The following is a 19121-nucleotide window of genomic DNA, read 5'->3' as shown; positions in this document are numbered from 1 at the left end:
GTGCTGATGGTGCAGGGCCTGCTTGAGATTCTGTCTCTCCTTCTCTCTGCCCCTCCCCTGCTTGTGCTCTCTCTCTCTCTCTAATAAATAAACTTAATAAACTTTTTAAAAAAAAGAAATGGATGAGGAAAAAAGTCCTAGAGGGTTGGTGTCTGTGCCCAGGAGGGTCACCTGGGGATCGGACAGAATGGAACCGTGAGGGCTGTGCACACGTCTTCATTTATGTGGAGCAGGGAACCCTGTGTGATGTGGAGACCCGAGTTAGCTGGGATTTGTCTAATAGCACGGAGCAGTGGGCAGAGCATGGGATTCAGGGACAGATAGACAGACACAGTCTCAAACTGGACGGCCCTGCTCCAGGGCCATGCTTGACCATAGTCAGGGCTCAGGAAGGGGAATAACTATTAGCATTATCAACCCCATCTCGGCCACCTAAGGGGGCTATCCTCACGTGTCCAGTGGGTGCAGGGGTGCAGCTATGTGGGAGCCTCACATCTGTCCCTCTCTCCTACCTCAGAAGAAAAGCAAGGTACACTACCACGTCGCTGTCATCATCAACTACCTGGGCCACTGCGTCTCTCTGGTGGCCCTCCTGGTGGCCTTTGTCCTCTTTCTGCGGCTCAGGTGAGAAAGACTCAGTGCTGGCCCCAGGCCCTGAGCAGGGTACAGAAGTAAGATGCCGGAGGGCCGGCACTGGGCAGGGAGCACTGGGCGCCCTGCCCCCTCACCTCGGTGGGAGGTGGTGACAGATACGGGAGCCCCAGGTCTCTTGGAGCCTCTGGCAGGGTCATTTCTGCCCCCCCAGCCCAGTAACTGCTACAGGCTCACCTTAGGCCACCCACACCCTTGCCAAGATGCACCCATTTGGGAGGCCTTTGAGCTTGGACTTGCCTGGGTCCAGAACTACTGCCAAGGACGCAGGTGGCAATGCCAGGCAGGTCTGTGCCAGGAATGGGGGCAGGAGCAGGAGCTGAGCATCAGGCCTGAAGGCTCAGAGGGAGTCATCCCACTGGAAACCTCTTATGCTTTGTGTTTTCTGACCCGGGAGCTGCGGGGAGGGGAGGGGGGTATGGGAGGCACCCCCTTCAGCAGCCCCGGGTCCCTGGAGCACTGGCAGTGCAGCCAGCTCCGCCACCAAGCTTAGGTCTGGGTGGGTCTCAGGTCGGAAGGGCCCTGGGGGCATCCGGAGGGCCCCTGCCGCCACCTCCTGGTATGACACAGCCGGTCAGCCCTGCCCTCGCTTTCCCCATCCATACTCCTGGGCTGGAGTAACGCTGGCGGCCTGTCCTTCATCTCTCCTTTCCTCCCCTGGTTCCCGTCACCCCCCCTTCCCCTGCTGCCCCCCAGGAGCATCCGGTGCCTGCGAAACATCATCCATTGGAACCTCGTCTCGGCCTTCATCCTGCGCAATGCCACGTGGTTTGTGGTCCAGCTCACCATGAGCCCCGAAGTCCACCAGAGCAATGTGGTGTGTCCTGGGGGGGGCAGGCCCACGGTCAGGGGAAGGGTCTGGGTGGGACTGCCCTGCTGGGAAAGGGGCCCAGTAAAACAGGAGCGGTTCCCTGGGCAGGGGTTGAATTTGGCCGATAGGAGGCGCCAAGCCCAGGGTGGGGTGCCGCCGCTGCCACACCCCTGTCCCCCATCTCAGTGTCATCTCTGGGTGGGGGTGGGGCGGCAGGGCTGGTGCAGGTTGGTGACAGCCGCCTACAACTACTTCCACGTGACCAACTTCTTCTGGATGTTCGGGGAGGGCTGCTACCTGCACACGGCCATCGTGCTCACCTACTCCACCGACCGGCTGCGCAAGTGGATGTTCATCTGCATCGGCTGGGGTGAGCGCACAGGCCCCCTGCCCCAGCCGGGCTCCCCGCTCCTCACCCAGATCTGGCCAGCTGGCTGGGGCAGGGGGGAGCTGGGAGACCAGAGCCAGGTCAGGGCGGTGGGGTGAGCACCATTTGGGGATGGGGGGCAGCAGGAACACCCTGAAGGAGGCATGCTGGGCAAGTGAGTATGAGCTCGACCCTGGGGAACCCCTGCCCACTTCTAGACCCTGGGCTGCCCTGGGGTCCTCCAGCCCTGCGTCCTCCAGACCCCACCGATGGGCTCTGTGACAGCCAGTCTCTCCCCAGGTGTGCCTTTCCCCATCATCGTGGCCTGGGCCATTGGGAAGCTGTACTACGACAATGAGAAGTGAGTCACCTCCTGCCCTTCGCTGCCCTCAGGGCCCCCTGAGCCCCGAGGTCCAGGCTCCTGGCCCAGCTCTGCCTGACATTCCCCGAGGACCTTCGGCCACATCACCTGCCCAGTCAGGGTCATTATTCGTCCATACAGGGAGAGTGCTGGGGGCTGGACTCAGTCCGAGGATCCCTAGCAGTGCTGTGCTCTAGGTGAGGCTGGATGGGTAGATTCAGGCTCCTGTATCCGTCTTGCGATTTCACGCCATATAGAACAGCATAAGTGTTCCTGGAAGTCTCTGGAGTCAGAGTGCCCAGGTTCTGAATCATGGACCCGTCATTAAGTAGTTATATGACCTTGGGCTAGTTATTCCAGTGTGCCTCAGTTTCCTCATTTGTAAAATGGGCATCCTAACAACAGTGCCTCCCGCAAAGGGTTTTTGTGGGGATGACACGAGTTCCTGTATATGGAAGCATTTAGAATAATGTCTGGCACTAAAAATATTAAGACTTGTTTTACAAAAGATTCCATGGGTTTTGTAGAAATTAATCTTGATGATCTCATAGGGTCCTTCCAGCCTCCAGCTCTGACGTCCTGAGATGACTTTGGTCTCGGGTGTTCCCAGTTGCCCCTGAAAATTAGACTTCTGCTGCAGTGATTCTCAGCCTTGGCTCATGTTGGAATCATCCAGGAAGCTTTAAAAAGTCTGAACGCCCAGGCTTGACCTCCCAAAGGTGGAACGCTTACATCTAGTGGTGGTCTGGAGTGTGAGCACCAGGAATTTTAGGGGCTAAGATTGAGAATCACTGAGAGAGAGAGGCAGAAAATATGGTTATAGACAGCCTGGGAGGTGCCAGCACCTTCCATGCCAAAGCGTTCTCAGGGGCCCATTGAGTGGGGTTCCAGCTGATCTCCATCACAATGACAAGTCCCCCCTCCGCCCTCCTAGAGGGAAGGGGGCTGCCCACAACCTCACTGGGCTGGACAAGGAGCCTGGAAAATGATACTCATATTTACCAGGCTGATCCTTCCTGACTCCGCCCGGCGGGCTCTCCCTTCGTTGGCACAGCGGGCAGGGTGGGGGCCTGGGCTGGGAGAGCGGCCAGTTGCAGACACCGCTGGGGGGCCTGGCAGTAACGCTCCGGATGTTGGGGTCCGGCGCAAGGGCATCTTAAACCCTGGGCGATGGTGCCTGTGCCTGCAGGTGGGCAAGTGATTACAGGCGAGGACAGGAAGACCCAGTGTGTGTGAGTCTGCGTCTTGGAGGAAAAGACGCCTGGCTTAAGAAAGTCGGTCTGAGTGGCTCTGGAGCGCCATCTAGTGGTAAGGTGCTGACACTGCAGCAGAAGGGATCCAGGGGTGAGACGCCGGAAAGAATTTGTAGATCCTGGGGTTAAGGTCTAGACCTGGCCCCAGACGGCTTGCATTTGGTCTCCCTGGTGTCTTTCGAAACCTTGAGTTTGTTTCAAACCTTTAAAAGGTCAAGAGGTTTCACATAAAAATCTCAGCGTCTGGTTTATGGAAGCATCATGAGATCCAGGCACCGTGGGTCTGTATACCCTGGGGGCCGTTGTCTCTGCACAAGGACATGGGACTTCCCATGTGCCCCATCCCCCACCCCCCAAGAGATTTCTGGAGGGACATTCAAGAAGATGAAAAGCAGTTCTGCCTCTCCAGCAGGTGGAGCCTGTGGAATCTCTGCCTTGAGGCTGCAATTAAACAGATTCAGGGGTCATTAGCCGTTGGGGAACCACTGCGTGACAGGGGCAGAGAACCACTAGTTAGTGGGCTTGTGCCAGAGCCACAGTGGGGACAGAGGGGAGCAGTGGTGTGCTGAGCCCTCGCCTGTGCCGCTCTGTGCTCTGGTCCACAATTGCCCTCCCTGCCACGTTGCGTGTATCCAGCTTTACATCTCATAATAGCGTGGTGTCCATTCTGCAGATGGAATAACTGAGGCACTGTGGTGGAATCTTGACCTTCTGCCAGGGTTGGAATCGAGGCACCCAGATCCTGGCTTCTGGCCCCAGTCCTGCCCTGGCCAAGCACCGCCCCTCCCCATGCCACCGAACCGGACCCAGATGGCCTCCCCCCTTACCTTCTCTCTGTGGCTTTCTAGGTGCTGGTTTGGCAAAAGGCCTGGGGTGTACACTGACTACATCTACCAGGGCCCCATGATCTTGGTCCTGCTGGTAAGAACCTGGGTGGGGGGGGGGCGCAGGAGAGAAGGGTGCCTCCTGTGGACTGACAGGGTCCCCGTGCCTAGAGGCGGGGGCACGGGGCCAGGAATGTGTAAGCATGAACGAAGGTGGAGGGAGAGAAGTAGGGACACCAAGAGCAGACTTGAGACGGCCGAGGCCCTGCCCCGTCCACCCACCCTCCCCCCAACATTTTGCACACACACACACACACACACACACGCCCACACCATCCCACCGTGTGCTCAAATTACAGATCAATTTTATCTTCCTTTTCAACATCGTCCGCATTCTCATGACCAAACTCCGGGCGTCCACCACATCTGAGACCATTCAGTACAGGTAACCCGGCCCGCCTCCCTCCCCCAATCCTGAGGGCTTCAGAGAGCCCAGCCTCTGACCCAGGGTCTCCCCCCCGACCCCCGACAGGTCTGACAGTCCCTCCCGAAACCCCGGCTCCCCATCTCAGACATTCCTGGGAACCCCGCACCCTGCCCCCAGGCCCAGCCCTCTTCACCACCCGTCCCGGGATGGGCTGTGACTCTGGGCCTCCCCACCCCGCCTCACCTCAGGAAGGCTGTGAAGGCCACTCTGGTGCTGCTTCCCCTCCTGGGCATCACGTACATGCTGTTCTTTGTGAACCCCGGGGAGGACGAGGTCTCCCGGGTCGTCTTCATCTACTTCAACTCCTTCCTGGAATCCTTCCAGGTACCACCGCCCGCCCCTCGCTCTGGCCCTGGCTGTCCCCCGACCTCCTTCGGTGGGGATTCTCCCAGGCAGGGCTCTGGAGGGGCAGGAGGCTCTGGAGAGGAAGAGGGTGGTGGCCTGGAGGTTGGGTGGGGCCACACCTGCTGCAGGCCCTTGACCCACCTTCTCTGTCCACCCCAGGGGTTCTTCGTGTCTGTATTCTACTGTTTCCTCAACAGTGAGGTAAGGACGCCGGGGTCCCAGAGCTCAGGACGGAGGGGGGCCTGTTGGGACCCGAGATTGTCTGCAGCCCCCTCCTGCCCTCCACGTGCCAGCCATCTCTTCCCCGCCCCTGGGTCCCTAACGGGGATGCTGCGGGGAGCCGCAGGAGGGTCCCCGCCACCTGCCCACTCTGCTCCTGGAGTGACAAGCCCACTCCTTTGCCCCCATAGGCATTTGGCACAGCCAAGGCTTCAGCCTCATCAATGAGTCTATGAAAAGGCTTGTTGAAACCAGGAAGGGCTGAGCCCTTGGTCAGGGCGTGCATGCATGCTGAAGGTAGGAACTCTTCACGGCAAAGGCCGTATGATGCCTTCATGCGGATGAGCAAAGGGCACCCCTCCTCTAACAAATCTGCAAATAAACAACATTGGCGATGTGAATGTCACCACCTTCCGGGTGGCCCGTGCATTTCACACCTGCGTCCCGAGCACCTGTGGACCCATCACACGTACAGCTGCTCGTGGCAGCCCGAAGGGAGGGGTGGGACCTAAGACCCAGGCTCGGACATCATGCTCCGCTCTGTGCCTACAGGTCCGCTCTGCCGTCCGGAAGAGGTGGCACCGATGGCAGGACAAGCACTCGATCCGCGCCCGCGTGGCCCGCGCCATGTCCATCCCCACCTCCCCGACCCGTGTCAGCTTCCACAGTATCAAGCCGTCCACGGCTGTCTGAGCTCGAGGGCCGGGGAGGGGAAGACGGTCTCCAGGCTCAGCCAGCCGCCCTGTCTGTGGAGGGGATCAGCGCCTCCCCACACCCTGCGCCCCCAGAAGCATCTGGCACAGACATCCTGGGGGGGGGGGGTCCCCCTTGGCTGAACCCCCAGCTGAGCGGGAGTTCAGCCTATGAGAGCAGACCCAGTCTGGGCCAGGGGATGATGGGAAATAGCCTATAAAGACTGGGCCGGGCCCACGGCCTCTGGCTCCCCCTTGCCCCAGGCCCCCCTGGAGGCGACATCAGAATGGAGTAGAAATGGCCAGGTGGAAATCCAAAGCAGCACACGGGTCCCTCCAAAAGGTGTCTTCTCCCACGGCACAAGATGTTAGCCCACTGGAGACCTGGGGCCTGTCCTCGCTGCCAGGGGCATCATGGGAAACTCTTGTGACAGCATCCCAACCACCATCATGGCGCCTCCGGGTGTTGGCAATGCCTTCCAATACCGATGGGAACCAAGGCAGAAGCCCTGGCAATGTCATTATAGATCAGGTGACATCATCAGGCAATCGGCCGCGCCACTAGGATCCTCCCCAGCCACCGAAACTTCATCTGGCCCTGTGGCACTTCCAGCAGAAACGCCCTGCCTTGCTGCCTTGCACCGTTGGAACTTTACTGCCCCACAGGCCACTCAGGCTCCCCCTCCTTGGCCACACATAATATTTGCACCCTGATTTCTGCACCTCCTGTCCCTGGTGTCTCCCCCTCTGTGGAAAGACGGGGGTGGGAGGGTGACCTCGTGGCTGGTGAGCAAGAGCCAGGGTGTGCCCCGGCCAAAGCCAGTCTCCTCGTCAGGGGACAGAGGCTACTCAGGGCCCCCCTGCCGCTGGCTTCAGTGGTCTGGCCCCGGGGACAGCCTCTCTGCTGGTCACAGGGAGTTTGTGGCCCCCGGATGTCCTCTGGGGCATCGTGATTAGCTAAGCAAAGATAGAAGGGGCAGGGCACTTGGCCTCTCTCTGCCTGAGCATCCTGGAGCAGGACAAGTGACTCTAGGGGCAACCAGCCAGCCCCCACTGGACCCTCCCGTGTCTAGAGGTACTGGGCCACTAGAGCAGGGCTTTGGGAGATAAGGGTGTCAGCTGTGAGGGCATGGCTGCTGTAAATAATAATATTTATCTTTTCTACCAGCATTTGTGAAGGTCTGGACTGTGCGGGGGTGGGTGGGAAGGGCGCAGCAGAGAAACGGAGGCCACTTTGCAGTCTTCGGGGCCACTGTGGGGCTGGGAAACCTGATACCACTCACACCCATCAGGCTGGGGTGCTAGGTGAGCCGCTGGGGGCACGGGTCAGCGGAGCCCAGCCGATAAGGACGCCTCTTCGAAGGGGTGAGTCATAGGGAGAGAAGGGCCATGGGTGAGCAGTGCTGGCCAAGGACACCATGGATGGGACGGGGGCCACGGAGACAGTTTGAGCAAGAGTATGGCAAGGATACCAGACAGGAATGTGTCCCAGCCCCAAGGCAGCAGGAAGTAGAGGTAGGGAGGCCTTGACACTGTCCCGGAAACAGACCCAGAGACAAGGTTTCCGGAACCAACTCAGGGAAGGGGGGCACAGGCAGCAGGTGGGGGCATGAGGCCAGGAAAGGGAGGCAGCGGGAAGGGGGCGATGGCCACACCACAGCCACCGCTGCAGGCGGCTGGAACGTAATCCTGTTGCAGAAGCGTGGGGAGCCGGAGTGGGGCGCACCCGCCTTCAGCCCATCCAAGGGGCCATCTGGGAGGAAGGCTGCTCCCTGGGGGTGCTAATCTCCCTGCGCTTCCCCCCAGCCTCACAGCCGCACAGGCCGCAAGACCAGGACCGAAGGCCCAGACAGACCGGTGTGTGGGAGCCACAGCCTGCACTATCGGGGCAGGGGAGGGGGTCCCCACACAGGCTCTCCACCAGCCTGGGGCTCGCTTCTGGGTCTCCAGCCAGGGACGCTGGGAGGGGACCAGGGCAGCAGGACAGAGATAGGGTGACAGCTTCCAGAGCAACGGAGGGGGGGTTGGTGAGAGAGAAGCCCTGGAGAGGGACGCATCTACCAGGAGGGACCAGAAGCACCTGCTGAGTGTCACAGGGCCATGACTGAGGCACCTTTCTCCACTCTGCCTTTCACCCAATGAGGTGAGAGAGCAAGGCTTCTCCTGCACAAGCCAGGCTGTGGGGACGGGCGCTTCCCAAGGACGGAGGAGCCCGGGAGGAGTGGGGGACATCGTCAGGGGGTTGCTGGACTAGAGGTCCGGAGGGGCCAAGCTGGGCCAGCACCCTCTCTCCTGCTTGAGCCTCCTGGTTGCGGTGGCTGATGGTGCCCTCTGAGCTCTTGCTGTGCACTCAGCACCCCAAGACGCAGGCCAGCAAACAACTGCAAGGCCCAGAGCAGAGGACACCTCCAAGAGGAGGCTGATAGTCCCCAAAGAAGCTGCCTGCAGGGTCCCTGAGCAGGCAGGGCCTGGTCCAGATGAGCCTCAGGACGCCTCCCAGTCAGAGACTGTAAGGGAGGAGGGGCCGCCTGGAGCAGGTGCCCAGAGTTTAACCCTTCCCAGCCCACGGCCCCGGGGGTCCAGGGTGAGGGCAGGCCCCCAGATAGGGTTTCTGAGGGTCACTGTGCCCTGAGGTTCAGCTTGTGGGCTGGGTGAGTGGGAGTGTGACGGACCAACAGACACACACGTGGCTTCACTGGGGGAGAGGCCGGCAGCTGCAGCGTGGGGGTCCCTGTGGGGCAGGCCCCTCGCTCAAGCCTGGAAGAACTTCTCCACACCGTACCCAGAGGCGGCCTTCCCCTCAAGTACTTGACGCCAGCCCATTTCTCCTTGGGACCCTCCTTCATGGGCACAGAGCACCAGTGGAGGAAAAACGCACCGTGGGGTTTTGGTTTTCTGGTTCCTGCTCCTCCGCCTCTGAGTGGGGGTCCCGCCCCTGCCCTGGGGTCCTCAGTTCCCCCCCAACCCCACCCCCAGGCCTCCTCAGTCCTTCTGCTGTTGCTGGGTCAGATGCCCTGGGATAGGACTGGGGAGAGAAGCAGATGTGGGAAAAACACGCGTTAGGGAGGAAAGGGGGCTTTAGAATCCAAATAATAATACCTTAATTGTGGGCATTTGTAAATTTGCAATCTGCAAAATCCTTTATAATATTTATTGTCTAATCTTCAAGTGACTCACAGAGGCAGGAATCATCCCATTTTACAGCCAAGGGAACCGAGGCCTGGTGATTCCTCTGAGATCAAAGGTCCTCTGGGTCCACGTCCAGGGTTCTTTCCACGCCCTCAGGTGATTGAAGTCACTGGGCTTGGGCTTCAGGAGGCCAGGACAGATAGAGCAACTCTGGGAGGGGCGGGGTGGGGGGGGTTGGTGAGCAGGAGGCCTCAGGGCTTCAGATGGTCTGGCTGGAGATAAGTCCCAGGTGAGGAACGGACCAACCCAAAGATGCCACAGCCGATGTCCAGCTGCTGAGCTCAGCTGGGTGGGAGTAGTGAGGGTTCTGTACATCCATCCTGATTCCCAGCACGCCCTTCCCACCTTCCCAACATCCGCCATCCCTCCACTCCCTAAGATGATACTTAACTGCAGCCCAGGCCACCAGAAGCTTCTGTGGGTCTCCCTGCACCCACCCAGGCTCTGCTCAGTCCGTGCAAGGGGTTCACTGGCCTCCAGCTCAAGGATCTCTCAGGATCATTTCATCGGGCCCGACTTCAAACTCAACTACCCACCCTCAGTCCCAACCCAAGCTGGTTTCTGCATTCCAACGCCAGCAATGTTATCATGGACTGAGTGCCTACTGGGTGCCTCTCACTTGTTGACCTCCCCTACGCTTCATACCACCCTGTGAGCCAGGGGCTGTTACCCCCATTTAACAGATGGGGAAAGTGAGGCACGGAGAGGTTACAAGACCTGCCCCAGAGCATCGGGCAGTGGCATGTGAGCCCGGGCTGGCCCCGCCCAGCTTCTACTATGTTCCGCCCACATGCAGAAGGAGTTCTTTGCCCCTCTGATACCCTCCCTGGGGAAATTCCTCAGTGTCCTTAATTTGTGGACAAACAGCATGCAGACACAAAGCCAGATGTCGGAGTTGACACCTGCAAAGCACGGGCATCAGGTGGCCCACTCCCGAACCCAGCCTGGCCTCCAGGCTGGCCACAGGCTGCCAGCCTTCCTGTCCCTGTGTTATCCCAGAGCTTCCTATCCCAACCTCTGACAGCCCACAGTCTCTGTAGATCCTGCCAGTCAGGCTCGGGCCCAAGACTGGCCTGCACCATGTGTATTTTTCAAAGCTTTAAGTGTGTCGGAAGCATCAGTGAGATCATCTTTTGGAGAGAACTCCAGAGACCACCTTCAGCCACCAGATTGCCACCCACTCCCCCTGCCCCTCCAAGGGGTCCTGGAAAGATGGCTGCCGCACAACCTCCTTGCCCACTGGGCCAAGGCAGGTGGGGACAGAAGCAAGCGTGAGGGCCATATGCTCAGGGCCTCAAGAGGAGACTGGGAAAATGCAGCCGGCACCCCGCTAGGGTGGGGGACGACATGGAGGGAGACCTGTGGGTGCTCCTATCTCTTGCCTTCATCACTGGGGGAGTCGAGGAGGGAGCACTATCTCTAGAACATGCAGCTAGGACAGCACTGGGCCAGGAAGCGAGGGCAGTGAGTGGGCCAGGTGAGCTGGGCACCTACCCCACCCTTCCTGAGCAGCCACACCGGGCTAAGGCCCGCTATGCCCTTGCTGCCCCAAGTGGATAAAGATAAACGCTCCAGGTGTCCCTTAGGTCCTCTAAACAGAAGGCAGAGACATTGCCCCTGGCCTACCCTGGACTGTGACCTTGAGATCCCAGGCCGTAAGAAGAGCAGCAGGGAGGGGGCAAAGCTGCGGATGCAGAGGATGCCCTCAAGGAAAGGGATGGAATCTGGAGGGGGTGGGTGCTGCTGTAGCTTGTGTGATGGCACCTACCAGGGCATTGGTGCAGGCCACTGTCTGGGCACCAAGCAGCCGCAGAGAAGAACAACTCCAGGGCTGTGGGGGCGGGGGGTGGGGTGGTCTTTGGGTGCAGAGATTGGATAGACACTTCAGTGAGCCAGGTCCTAGGAAGAGCCTCAGAGGGAATGAGCCTAAAGAGAATCCTTTGAGCCCAGGGCACCAGGAGCCCAAGGGAAGGGAAGGAGCCTACATTTCTGAACCCCAAATCAGGGCACAGACTGGTCTAGTTACAGAACTTTGTCATCACCCCAATGGGAACCCCATTCCCATTCAGCTGTCACCCCCCATACCACCTTCCTAGCCTCTGCCACCGTGAACCTGTTTTCTGTCTCTGTAGATTTCTGTATTCTGGAGATTTCATAAAAGTAGAATCATACAATATTTCTCTTTTTGTGTCTGGTTGCTTTCACTTAGCACAAGTTTTTTTTAACATTTATTCATTTTTTTGAGAGCCAGAGAGAGAGCATGAGTGGGGAAGGGTCAGAGAGAGGGAGACACAGAATCCGAAGCAGGTTCTAGGCTCTGAGCTGTCAGCACAGAGCCCGACGCGGGGCTCGAACCCACGAACCGCGAGATCATGACCTGAGCCAAAGTCGGCCGCTTCACCGACTGAGCCACCCAGGCACCCCAGCATAATGTTTCCAAGGTTCATCCATATCACGGCACGTATCAGAACTTCATTCCTTTTTATGGCTGAATAATAGAGAGACCTCGCTCTATCCATTTATCCATTGGAGGACATTTGGGTCCTTTCCACCTATCCCAAGCTGCTGTGAATGGTCCTGCTGTGAACATTCACATGCAAGTTTGTTTGGTTGTTTGTTTGTTTTGAATATCTGTTTTCAGTCCTGTTGTTATATACCCCAGGGCTGGAATTGCTGGGTCGTATGGTAACTCTATGCGCTTCGTTTACTGAGGACCCGCCAAACCGCTTTCTAAGGCCGCTGCGTCTCCCACTCCACCAGCAACGTTAAGAGACTTCCAATTTCTCCGCATCTTCGCCTGAACTTGTTACCATCTGCGTTTTTAACCAGAGTCACCAGGGGTGCTGGTCGTTGACTTTTAAGAGACTCAAGACTCCCTATGTTGGGAGAGCAGAGCCCTGAGAGAGGGTCTGAGCTGAACATCAGGAGCTGGGGGCCTGCAGCCCTCAGAAAGAGGCTGGCTGGCCCTGCCGTGCTCGGACCTGGGTGCCGGGGTGCAGAGAGTTCCTGCTTCCCTAACTGCCCCTGAGCGACGGGAGCCCATGAAGGAGAAGCTAGCAGCCTCCCTGCCCCGCCCCCCATCCCTGGGCCCTGCCGCGTGTCCCCAAACCAGCTGGGGTACGCTCACCAGTCTACTGGCTTTGTTCCCTAATGTATTTCTGACAGTTCCCTTGTCACGGAAATTACTGTTTATAATCGAATTAAATGTTGTCGCAGTGGATGAAACGGAATGGCACAAACAAGGAGAAATGTTGTCGCTCGTGAAAATTCAGTTGAAAGACACGATCTGAGTCACACAATCAGCTGTCGACTCAGGTGGCGGTGAGACAAATGTAAAGAAATACCTGGGTGGGAGGAGCCTGACAGAGTCTACGTGGTTCTAGTTGCTGACCACTTTGCGAGGTCCTCTCAGGCTGCCCTCCACCCCCAGAGAACCCAAAGCTGGATGTTGGGGACGGTGTCTCATCAGCAAGGATCTCACAAGGAAGGCGACTTGGAACTCCAGGGGATGGACCCATAATCAAAGCAGACGCCTTCAGAAGATCAGTGACTGTGCACCTTGTGAAAGTTAAAATAAAATGTGCTTCATGGGTCAAACTGTGATCCCCAAAAGGTTATGTTGGAGTTCTAAACCCCAGGGCCTACCAACGCGACTTTATTGGGAAATAGGGTCTTTGCAGATGTGATTACGTTAACATAAAGTCATTGGATGGGCCCCAATATAGCACGAGGGAGAATGCCGTGTGACCAGAGGCAGAGATAGGAGTAACATGGATCGCCAGCCACCACCCAGATGAGGAAGGGGTGAGGAAAGGGTCCTACCCAGAGTCTGAGAGGGAGCATGGCCCTGCTGACACCTTGATTTTGGACTTTGTCTCAGTCAGCTTGGGCCGTATAACAAATACCATAGACTGGGTGGCTTAAACAACAAGCACAATTTTACCCGGTTCAGGGAGGTTGGGAAGTGTGAGGTCAAGGTGCCAGCTGAGTGGGTTCCCCTTGACAGCGCTGTTCCTGGTTTGCAGACAGCTGCCGTCACACCGTATCCTCCCGTCACCTCTCTTGTGTCTCTCGTGAAACCAATCCCATTCCTGAGGGCTCCACCCTGATGACATCGTTACCTTCCAAAAGTGTCACCTCCGAATACCAAATGTAAAGTATGGAGGTGACTTTTTAAGGAGTCCCCTCTTCAAGTGATTTTTTTTTTTTTCAGCAAATCCATCTGCTACCCAGTCCCAATCATCTGGGACAAGTGGGCTGACCACTGTCCCCTGAGCACACTGCTCAGAGCACAGCAGGGGTAGCCAGAAGCTCCATCACCCCACAGCCTGGATTTCAATCTCGTCTCTATCACCCATGTGTCACCTTGGAAAAGTCTCTTCACTGCCCTGTGCCTTGGTCCCTTCTACTGAAAAACAGGGTCAATTATAGGGGCGCCTAGGTGGCTCGGTAAGTTAAGAGTCCAACTTCAGCTCAGGTCATGATCTCACAGTTCATGAGTTCGAGCCCCACGTCAGGCTCTCTGCTGTCAGCACAGAGCCCGCTTCGGATCCTCTGTCACCCTCTCTCTGCACCGTGCATGTGCTCTCTCTCTCTCTCTCTCTCAAAAATAAACATTTTTAAAAAAAGAGAGAGAGAAGAAAAACAGGGTCATTCATTCACACATCCCACACATTTTCTGAGCATCATTTGCTATTCCAGAATCTGAGAGCAGCAGAAAGATAGACAAGGTCCCTGTCCTCATGGAACTCGACCAAGGAAAGACAGAAAGTAAACAAGGAAATGCACAAACAAAATCTTGAGTTGTGGTAGTGAAAGCTAACAAGCGGGCCTGCTTGCTCCTGGCCATGGTGGTGGAGATAACGTTGGAGCCAAGGCCTGAAGGATGAGAACAAGCAGCAGGTGAGGCCTCCGGCCCAGGGGCAGAGCCGGGCAGCTCCCTGGACAAGGGAGGTGTGAGCAGGGGGGCTGGATCTGAGGGCGGGGGGCTGGGGCCTGTGGGGTGGGCTTCTCTGAGCTCAGGTTTCCTCATCCATGAAATGGGAATGTTCAGGTAAGTTTAAGCTGCTGTAACAGAGAGATCCACAAGAAGCCAATGGCCCAAGGAAGGTAATGTATCTCACAGTGAACGTCCCCCCCCTCCACACACTGTTCCATGTAGACATCCGGGGTCCCAGTTCCTTTCCTTCCTCTCTTTCTGTCCCTTAGGACAATTCCTCCTCTCCATAGTCAATGGCCTGCCCATGGCTGGCTTGTGAGAAGGGAAGGGACAAACAAGGAGCCTCATGGTCTCTGTTCAGGCTTCCGAAGGGCTCCCATCATTTCTGCTCAATTCCATTGGCAAGAACTTGACCACATGGCCATTCCTAACTCCAAGGGAGGCTAGAAATGAAATTCTGGTCATGTGTCAATACAAAGAGGCAGGGACTTTGGAGGACAGCATGCAGCCTCAGGCCGGCCGGATATAGTAATACCTCTTTGCAAAGGCCCGCTGAGTACAGATAAAGTATCTGGCACTTAGTAACTGCTCAATAAAAGTCTGCAATAGCTTCAGAAACACTCTGCTCAATGTCCCCATTTCTTGGCCGCTGAAGAAACAGGTGCAGAGAGAAGAGGCATCTGCCCGGCCACCCAGTCAGTGAGGGGCCAAGTTGGTCCAGACTTTGTGTCTGGGATCCTCCATCCCATCCTCCCACCTCGTATTTCAGATTACCTGACCCAGACCCACCAGGGACTGAGCAGAGTGGGGACCCAGGTGACCTCTCTGCGGGAGGCAGTGTCAGGGAACAGGATCCTGAGATCCTGAGTCCCTGAGAGGGACCCCGTGCTCCAAAGCACCGCCCTGAGCCTGGGCTGCACGGCTTTGTGATTAGGTAGGTGGGGCCCGGGTTGGTTTCCCAGACAGGAGGCAGGGCTGCTCTATGACAGAGGGCCACACCCACCCCCTGGGAGAGGGGACCGCGCTGGGAGCCGCTGCCAGGTTGGGATGCAGCAGTAGGTGGCTGAGGAGGATGGCGTTCCTGGGATTCTTCCTCCTCCTCCTCCTCCTCCTCCTCACCAACACCGCCGCCCGAGGGGAGTATGGCGTGGCCCACGTGGTGTCAGAAAATTGGAGCAAGGACTACTGCATCCTGTTCAGCTCCGACTATGTCACCCTGCCCCGGGACCTGCACCACGCCCCACTCCTGCCCCTGCACGATGGTACCACGGCACCCTGGTGCCCGGGCAAGGACTCCTCCCTCCAGGTCCGGCCCAGCGCCCCCCGCCGGCGGCCCCTCCGCCACACCACCGCCATGGTCATGAGGGGCAACTGCAGCTTCTACGCCAAGGGCCGGCTGGCTCAGGGCCAAGGCGCCCACGGGCTGCTCATCGTGAGCCGGGTCGGCGGCCAGCAGTGTTCAGACACCACCCCGGCGCCCCAGGACCCCCACCAGCCCCTGCCCGGCCTCACCATCCCCGTGGCCGTGCTCCGCTACAACGACATGCTCGACATCCTCCGCCACACCCACGGCAGCGCCGAGGTCCGCGTGGCCCTGTACGCGCCCCCGGAGCCCGTCCTCGACTACAACATGGTGATCACCTTCATCCTGGCCGTGGGCACCGTGGCCGCTGGCGGCTACTGGGCCGGCCTGACCGAGGCTGACCGGCTGCAGCGGCGCCGGGCCCGGGGGGGAGGGGGGCCCGGCGGTCACCACCGGCAGGAAGCAGTGGCCGCCCCGCGGGGACAGGAGGAGGAAGACGAGGGCGCGCCGGTGGACTTCACGCCGGCCATGACGGGCGCGGTGGTCACCCTGTCCTGCTCCATCATGCTGCTCCTCTACTTCTTCTACGACAGCTTTGTCTACGTCATGATCGCCGTCTTCGGCCTGGGGGCGGGCACCGGCCTCTACAGCTGCCTGGCCCCTCTGGTGCGCCACCTGCCCCTGCAGCAATACCGCTGGCCCCTGCCTGGCCACCGCGCCTGCCTGCAGCTGCCCCTGCTGCTGCTGGGCGGCCTGTGCGCGGCGGTGACCGTCCTCTGGATCGCCCACCGGAACGAGGACAGCTGGGCGTGGCTCCTGCAGGACGCGCTGGGCGTGGCCTACTGCCTTTTGGTCCTGCGGCGCGTGCGGCTGCCCACGCTCAGGAGCTGTGCCTCTTTCCTGCTGGCCCTGCTGGCCTTCGATGTCTTCTTTGTCTTCGTCACGCCCCTCCTCACCAGGACCGGCGAGAGCATCATGGTGGGGGTGGCGGCGGGCCCGGTAGATTCCGTGAGCCGCGAGAGGCTGCCCATGGTGCTCAAAGTGCCCTGGCTGAGCTTCTCAGCCTTGACCTTGTGTGACCAGCCCTTCTCCATCCTCGGCTTCGGTGACATTGTGGTCCCTGGCTTTCTGGTGGCCTACTGTCACCGCTTTGATGTGCAAGTCCGTTCCCGCCAGGTCTACTTTGTGGCCTGCACGGCGGCCTATGCCGTGGGCCTGCTGGTCACTTTTGTCGCCATGGTCCTCATGCAGATGGGCCAGCCCGCCCTGCTGTACCTGGTGTCCAGCACCCTGCTCACCAGCCTGGCCGTGGCCGCCTGTCGCCAAGAGCTCGCCCTCTTCTGGACGGGCCAGGGCGGAGCTAAGACACCCGCCCAGGCTGTGGCCGGGCTGCGTGGCGCCCCTTCATCTGGCTCCGTGCAGAAGCGGGAGGATACGGCAGACGTCCACACAGCCAGCAAGTTTGAGGGGGCCGCCAGCCACCTGGCAGGGAACTCAGACACCAACCTTGAGGAGGACACGGCCGAGATTGCCACCATACCCGAGGATGAAGCCGCTGGTCCGGACGGCCACAGCGATAGCTCCAAGGGCTGGAGCGATGCCAGCCTGGACACTGACGAATCTCCTCGTGCCTCCCCTGGGGCCTCGGAGGAGCTGATACCTCTGATGCCACCGATGCCATCGCCCTCAGAGCCGGGCCACGCGCAGGCCCAGGCCCACGACGCCGGCCTGCCCTGGACGGGGCTCCACGAGAGGAAGGGCTTGAAGGTAAAGGAGAGCATGTTGACCCAGGCTCCCTTGTGAGCCAGCACCCGGAGACACGTGCCTCCAGAAGGTCCGGCAGAATACCTCAGAGCAAAGCCACACGCGGTCAAAAGGAAATCAGGGCATTAAAGATATTCCGTGTCTACCCAGCAGAGCTCCATTTTTTGCTGGGACTGTAAGAAAGCAGTGGCCACAGAGTAAGTCCATGTAAGGCCTGGAGGGTTCTTAGGAGAGGTGCCAACCCCAAATCGTGCAGAGTGGGAAACAGGCTCAGAGAGGGGCACAGGACTCACACGAAGTTACTCGGCAAGGCCAGGATTTGCTCCCAGGGCTTACTGGGCAGTGACTTCCCCTCTCCCCCACTGCCCACCCTCCACGCCAGAGCCCCGGCTCCTCAGCTTGGTGGACAGGTCCCATCCCTCATCACCTATCTTTTCCTCATGCTCGGGTCCAACTGAACCATTATGGCTCCTCGACCACACCCCTGGTTCCCATACTTCCCTCACCGACTCTGGACACGGACCAATCCCTTCTGGCTTCAGCAGTCTCATCTTCAAGATGGGACTTATAATACCATATCTGCCTGGAGGCAGGGGCATAAACAAGATGACCTCTTGAGTACCCCCGTGGTTTTTTAGGCTGGATGGTGCGGTTATATGTTGCTTAAGCAGAGGAAACAAACCCGGGGGTCAGGAAGGCCTCCTGGAGGAGTCTATGTTGGAGGTGAGGGAATCGTATCCACAGAGGCAGTGTGGTCCAACGGTTAGGGTTCTTGAACCAGCTGTCCCCCCAGAAATTCCAACTCTGCCACTGACCCACAGCGTGTCACTGAGCAAGTGATTTAATCTCTTAGGGGCATGGTTTCCACATCTGTGAAATGGGATAATAATAACAACTCTACTTATCATAGGATTTGGGGGAGGTTGAAATAGTTGGCTTATGTCAGGTGACTGACATAATGCTTTATGAATGTTCATTCTGTTTCTATTACTCTCCTAAATCCAATGCCCACAAGCCTTTGAGTTCTGGCCCCAACTTCCCTCCCAAGCCCTCCACACCCTGCACCCCTGCCCCTACCTCCTCGGGTCAAGGAGTGCACACCAGACCCCCCCACACCCATCCTCCCCCAGTAGGGTTCCCCCACCTGGAACTTCCTGCTCCTCCCACCCCCAGGATTGGGACTGGCTGGCTCCTTCTTCTTCCAGTCCCATTTCAAATGCCCCCCCCCACACACACAAGGAGACCTTCTTTGAAGACCTTTTCTAAAGAAAGCCCCGTCTCAGTCACTCTCCCCTACACCTGCTTACTAGTTTTCTCATCTTCCCCAGTCCAGCATCAGCTTCATGAGAGCAGGGACCACTCTGTCTTGTTCATCCAGGTGGTTCCAGAGCCCAGAACAGGGATGGTATGTCGTTAGGCGCTTGATTTGTTTGTTGGAGGAGTGGATGAATGAATGAGTGAACAAATGAACGAACGAATGAATGAGGGGCTGATCCAGCATGAACTATGGAGGAAAAGGGGACACGGTGGAGAAGGCCCCACCGTGCAGGCCACCTCCCTGGGCTCCTGCAGGGCCTTGGTCAGTGTGGCGATGGGACTCTGAGGGGCTGGCTGGGCCCTGGTGTGCAGGGGTGCAGGTAACAGGCATCTAGAAGAAAGCCCCCTCACTGGCCCCTCCGCAAACAGCACCTGAAGGCCCGAGCCGGACAAGGGCAGAGCGTGGAGTCTGGGCCAGGACACTGACTGGCCGAGCTGGCAGCTCCTCCCACTGGAGCCGGCAGCCATCTGGCCCGGACAGAGGGGCCTCCGCAGGCCCTGGCTCACCCCCAGCCCAAGCAGCCTCCCCACTGCTGCCCTGCGTCACTGGGCCTCCCAGGGGTGGGCTACATCCCTGCACCAGGCCTGGTGGGGAGGGC

General features: G+C 58.6%; 2 protein-coding genes across 4 annotated transcripts in view; both read left to right on the top strand.

The window, feature by feature from the left end:
- Positions 1–7177, top strand: part of CRHR1 (corticotropin releasing hormone receptor 1) — a 46593-nt gene extending 39416 nt beyond the window's left edge. For 2 of the 3 annotated variants that reach the window (XM_019437520.2, XM_019437519.2), the window contains exons 5-13: positions 518–624; positions 1348–1468; positions 1679–1832; positions 2130–2190; positions 4292–4364; positions 4627–4712; positions 4943–5078; positions 5259–5300; positions 5871–7177. In XM_019437520.2, the coding sequence (XP_019293065.2) occupies positions 518–624; positions 1348–1468; positions 1679–1832; positions 2130–2190; positions 4292–4364; positions 4627–4712; positions 4943–5078; positions 5259–5300; positions 5871–6011 (921 nt within the window). In that variant the 3' untranslated portion in view covers positions 6012–7177. The other variant, XM_019437522.2, reaches the window with a different exon arrangement.
- Positions 7178–15140: 7963 nt separating this feature from the next.
- SPPL2C (signal peptide peptidase like 2C) lies at positions 15141–17354 on the top strand. The gene has a single exon (XM_053892724.1). The coding sequence runs from the start codon at positions 15211–15213 to the stop codon at positions 17242–17244; it is 2034 nt and encodes a 677-aa protein (XP_053748699.1). The 5' UTR covers positions 15141–15210; the 3' UTR covers positions 17245–17354.
- Positions 17355–19121: the final 1767 nt, after the last annotated feature.

The sequence above is a fragment of the Panthera pardus genome, unplaced genomic scaffold, assembly GCF_024362965.1.
Source record: "Panthera pardus isolate Hobbes unplaced genomic scaffold, ASM2436296v1 HiC_scaffold_3, whole genome shotgun sequence".
Lineage (NCBI taxonomy): Eukaryota > Metazoa > Chordata > Mammalia > Carnivora > Felidae > Panthera > Panthera pardus.
Note: the sequence above shows the minus strand (reverse complement) of the source record. Positions and strands in the feature narration are given on the sequence as shown.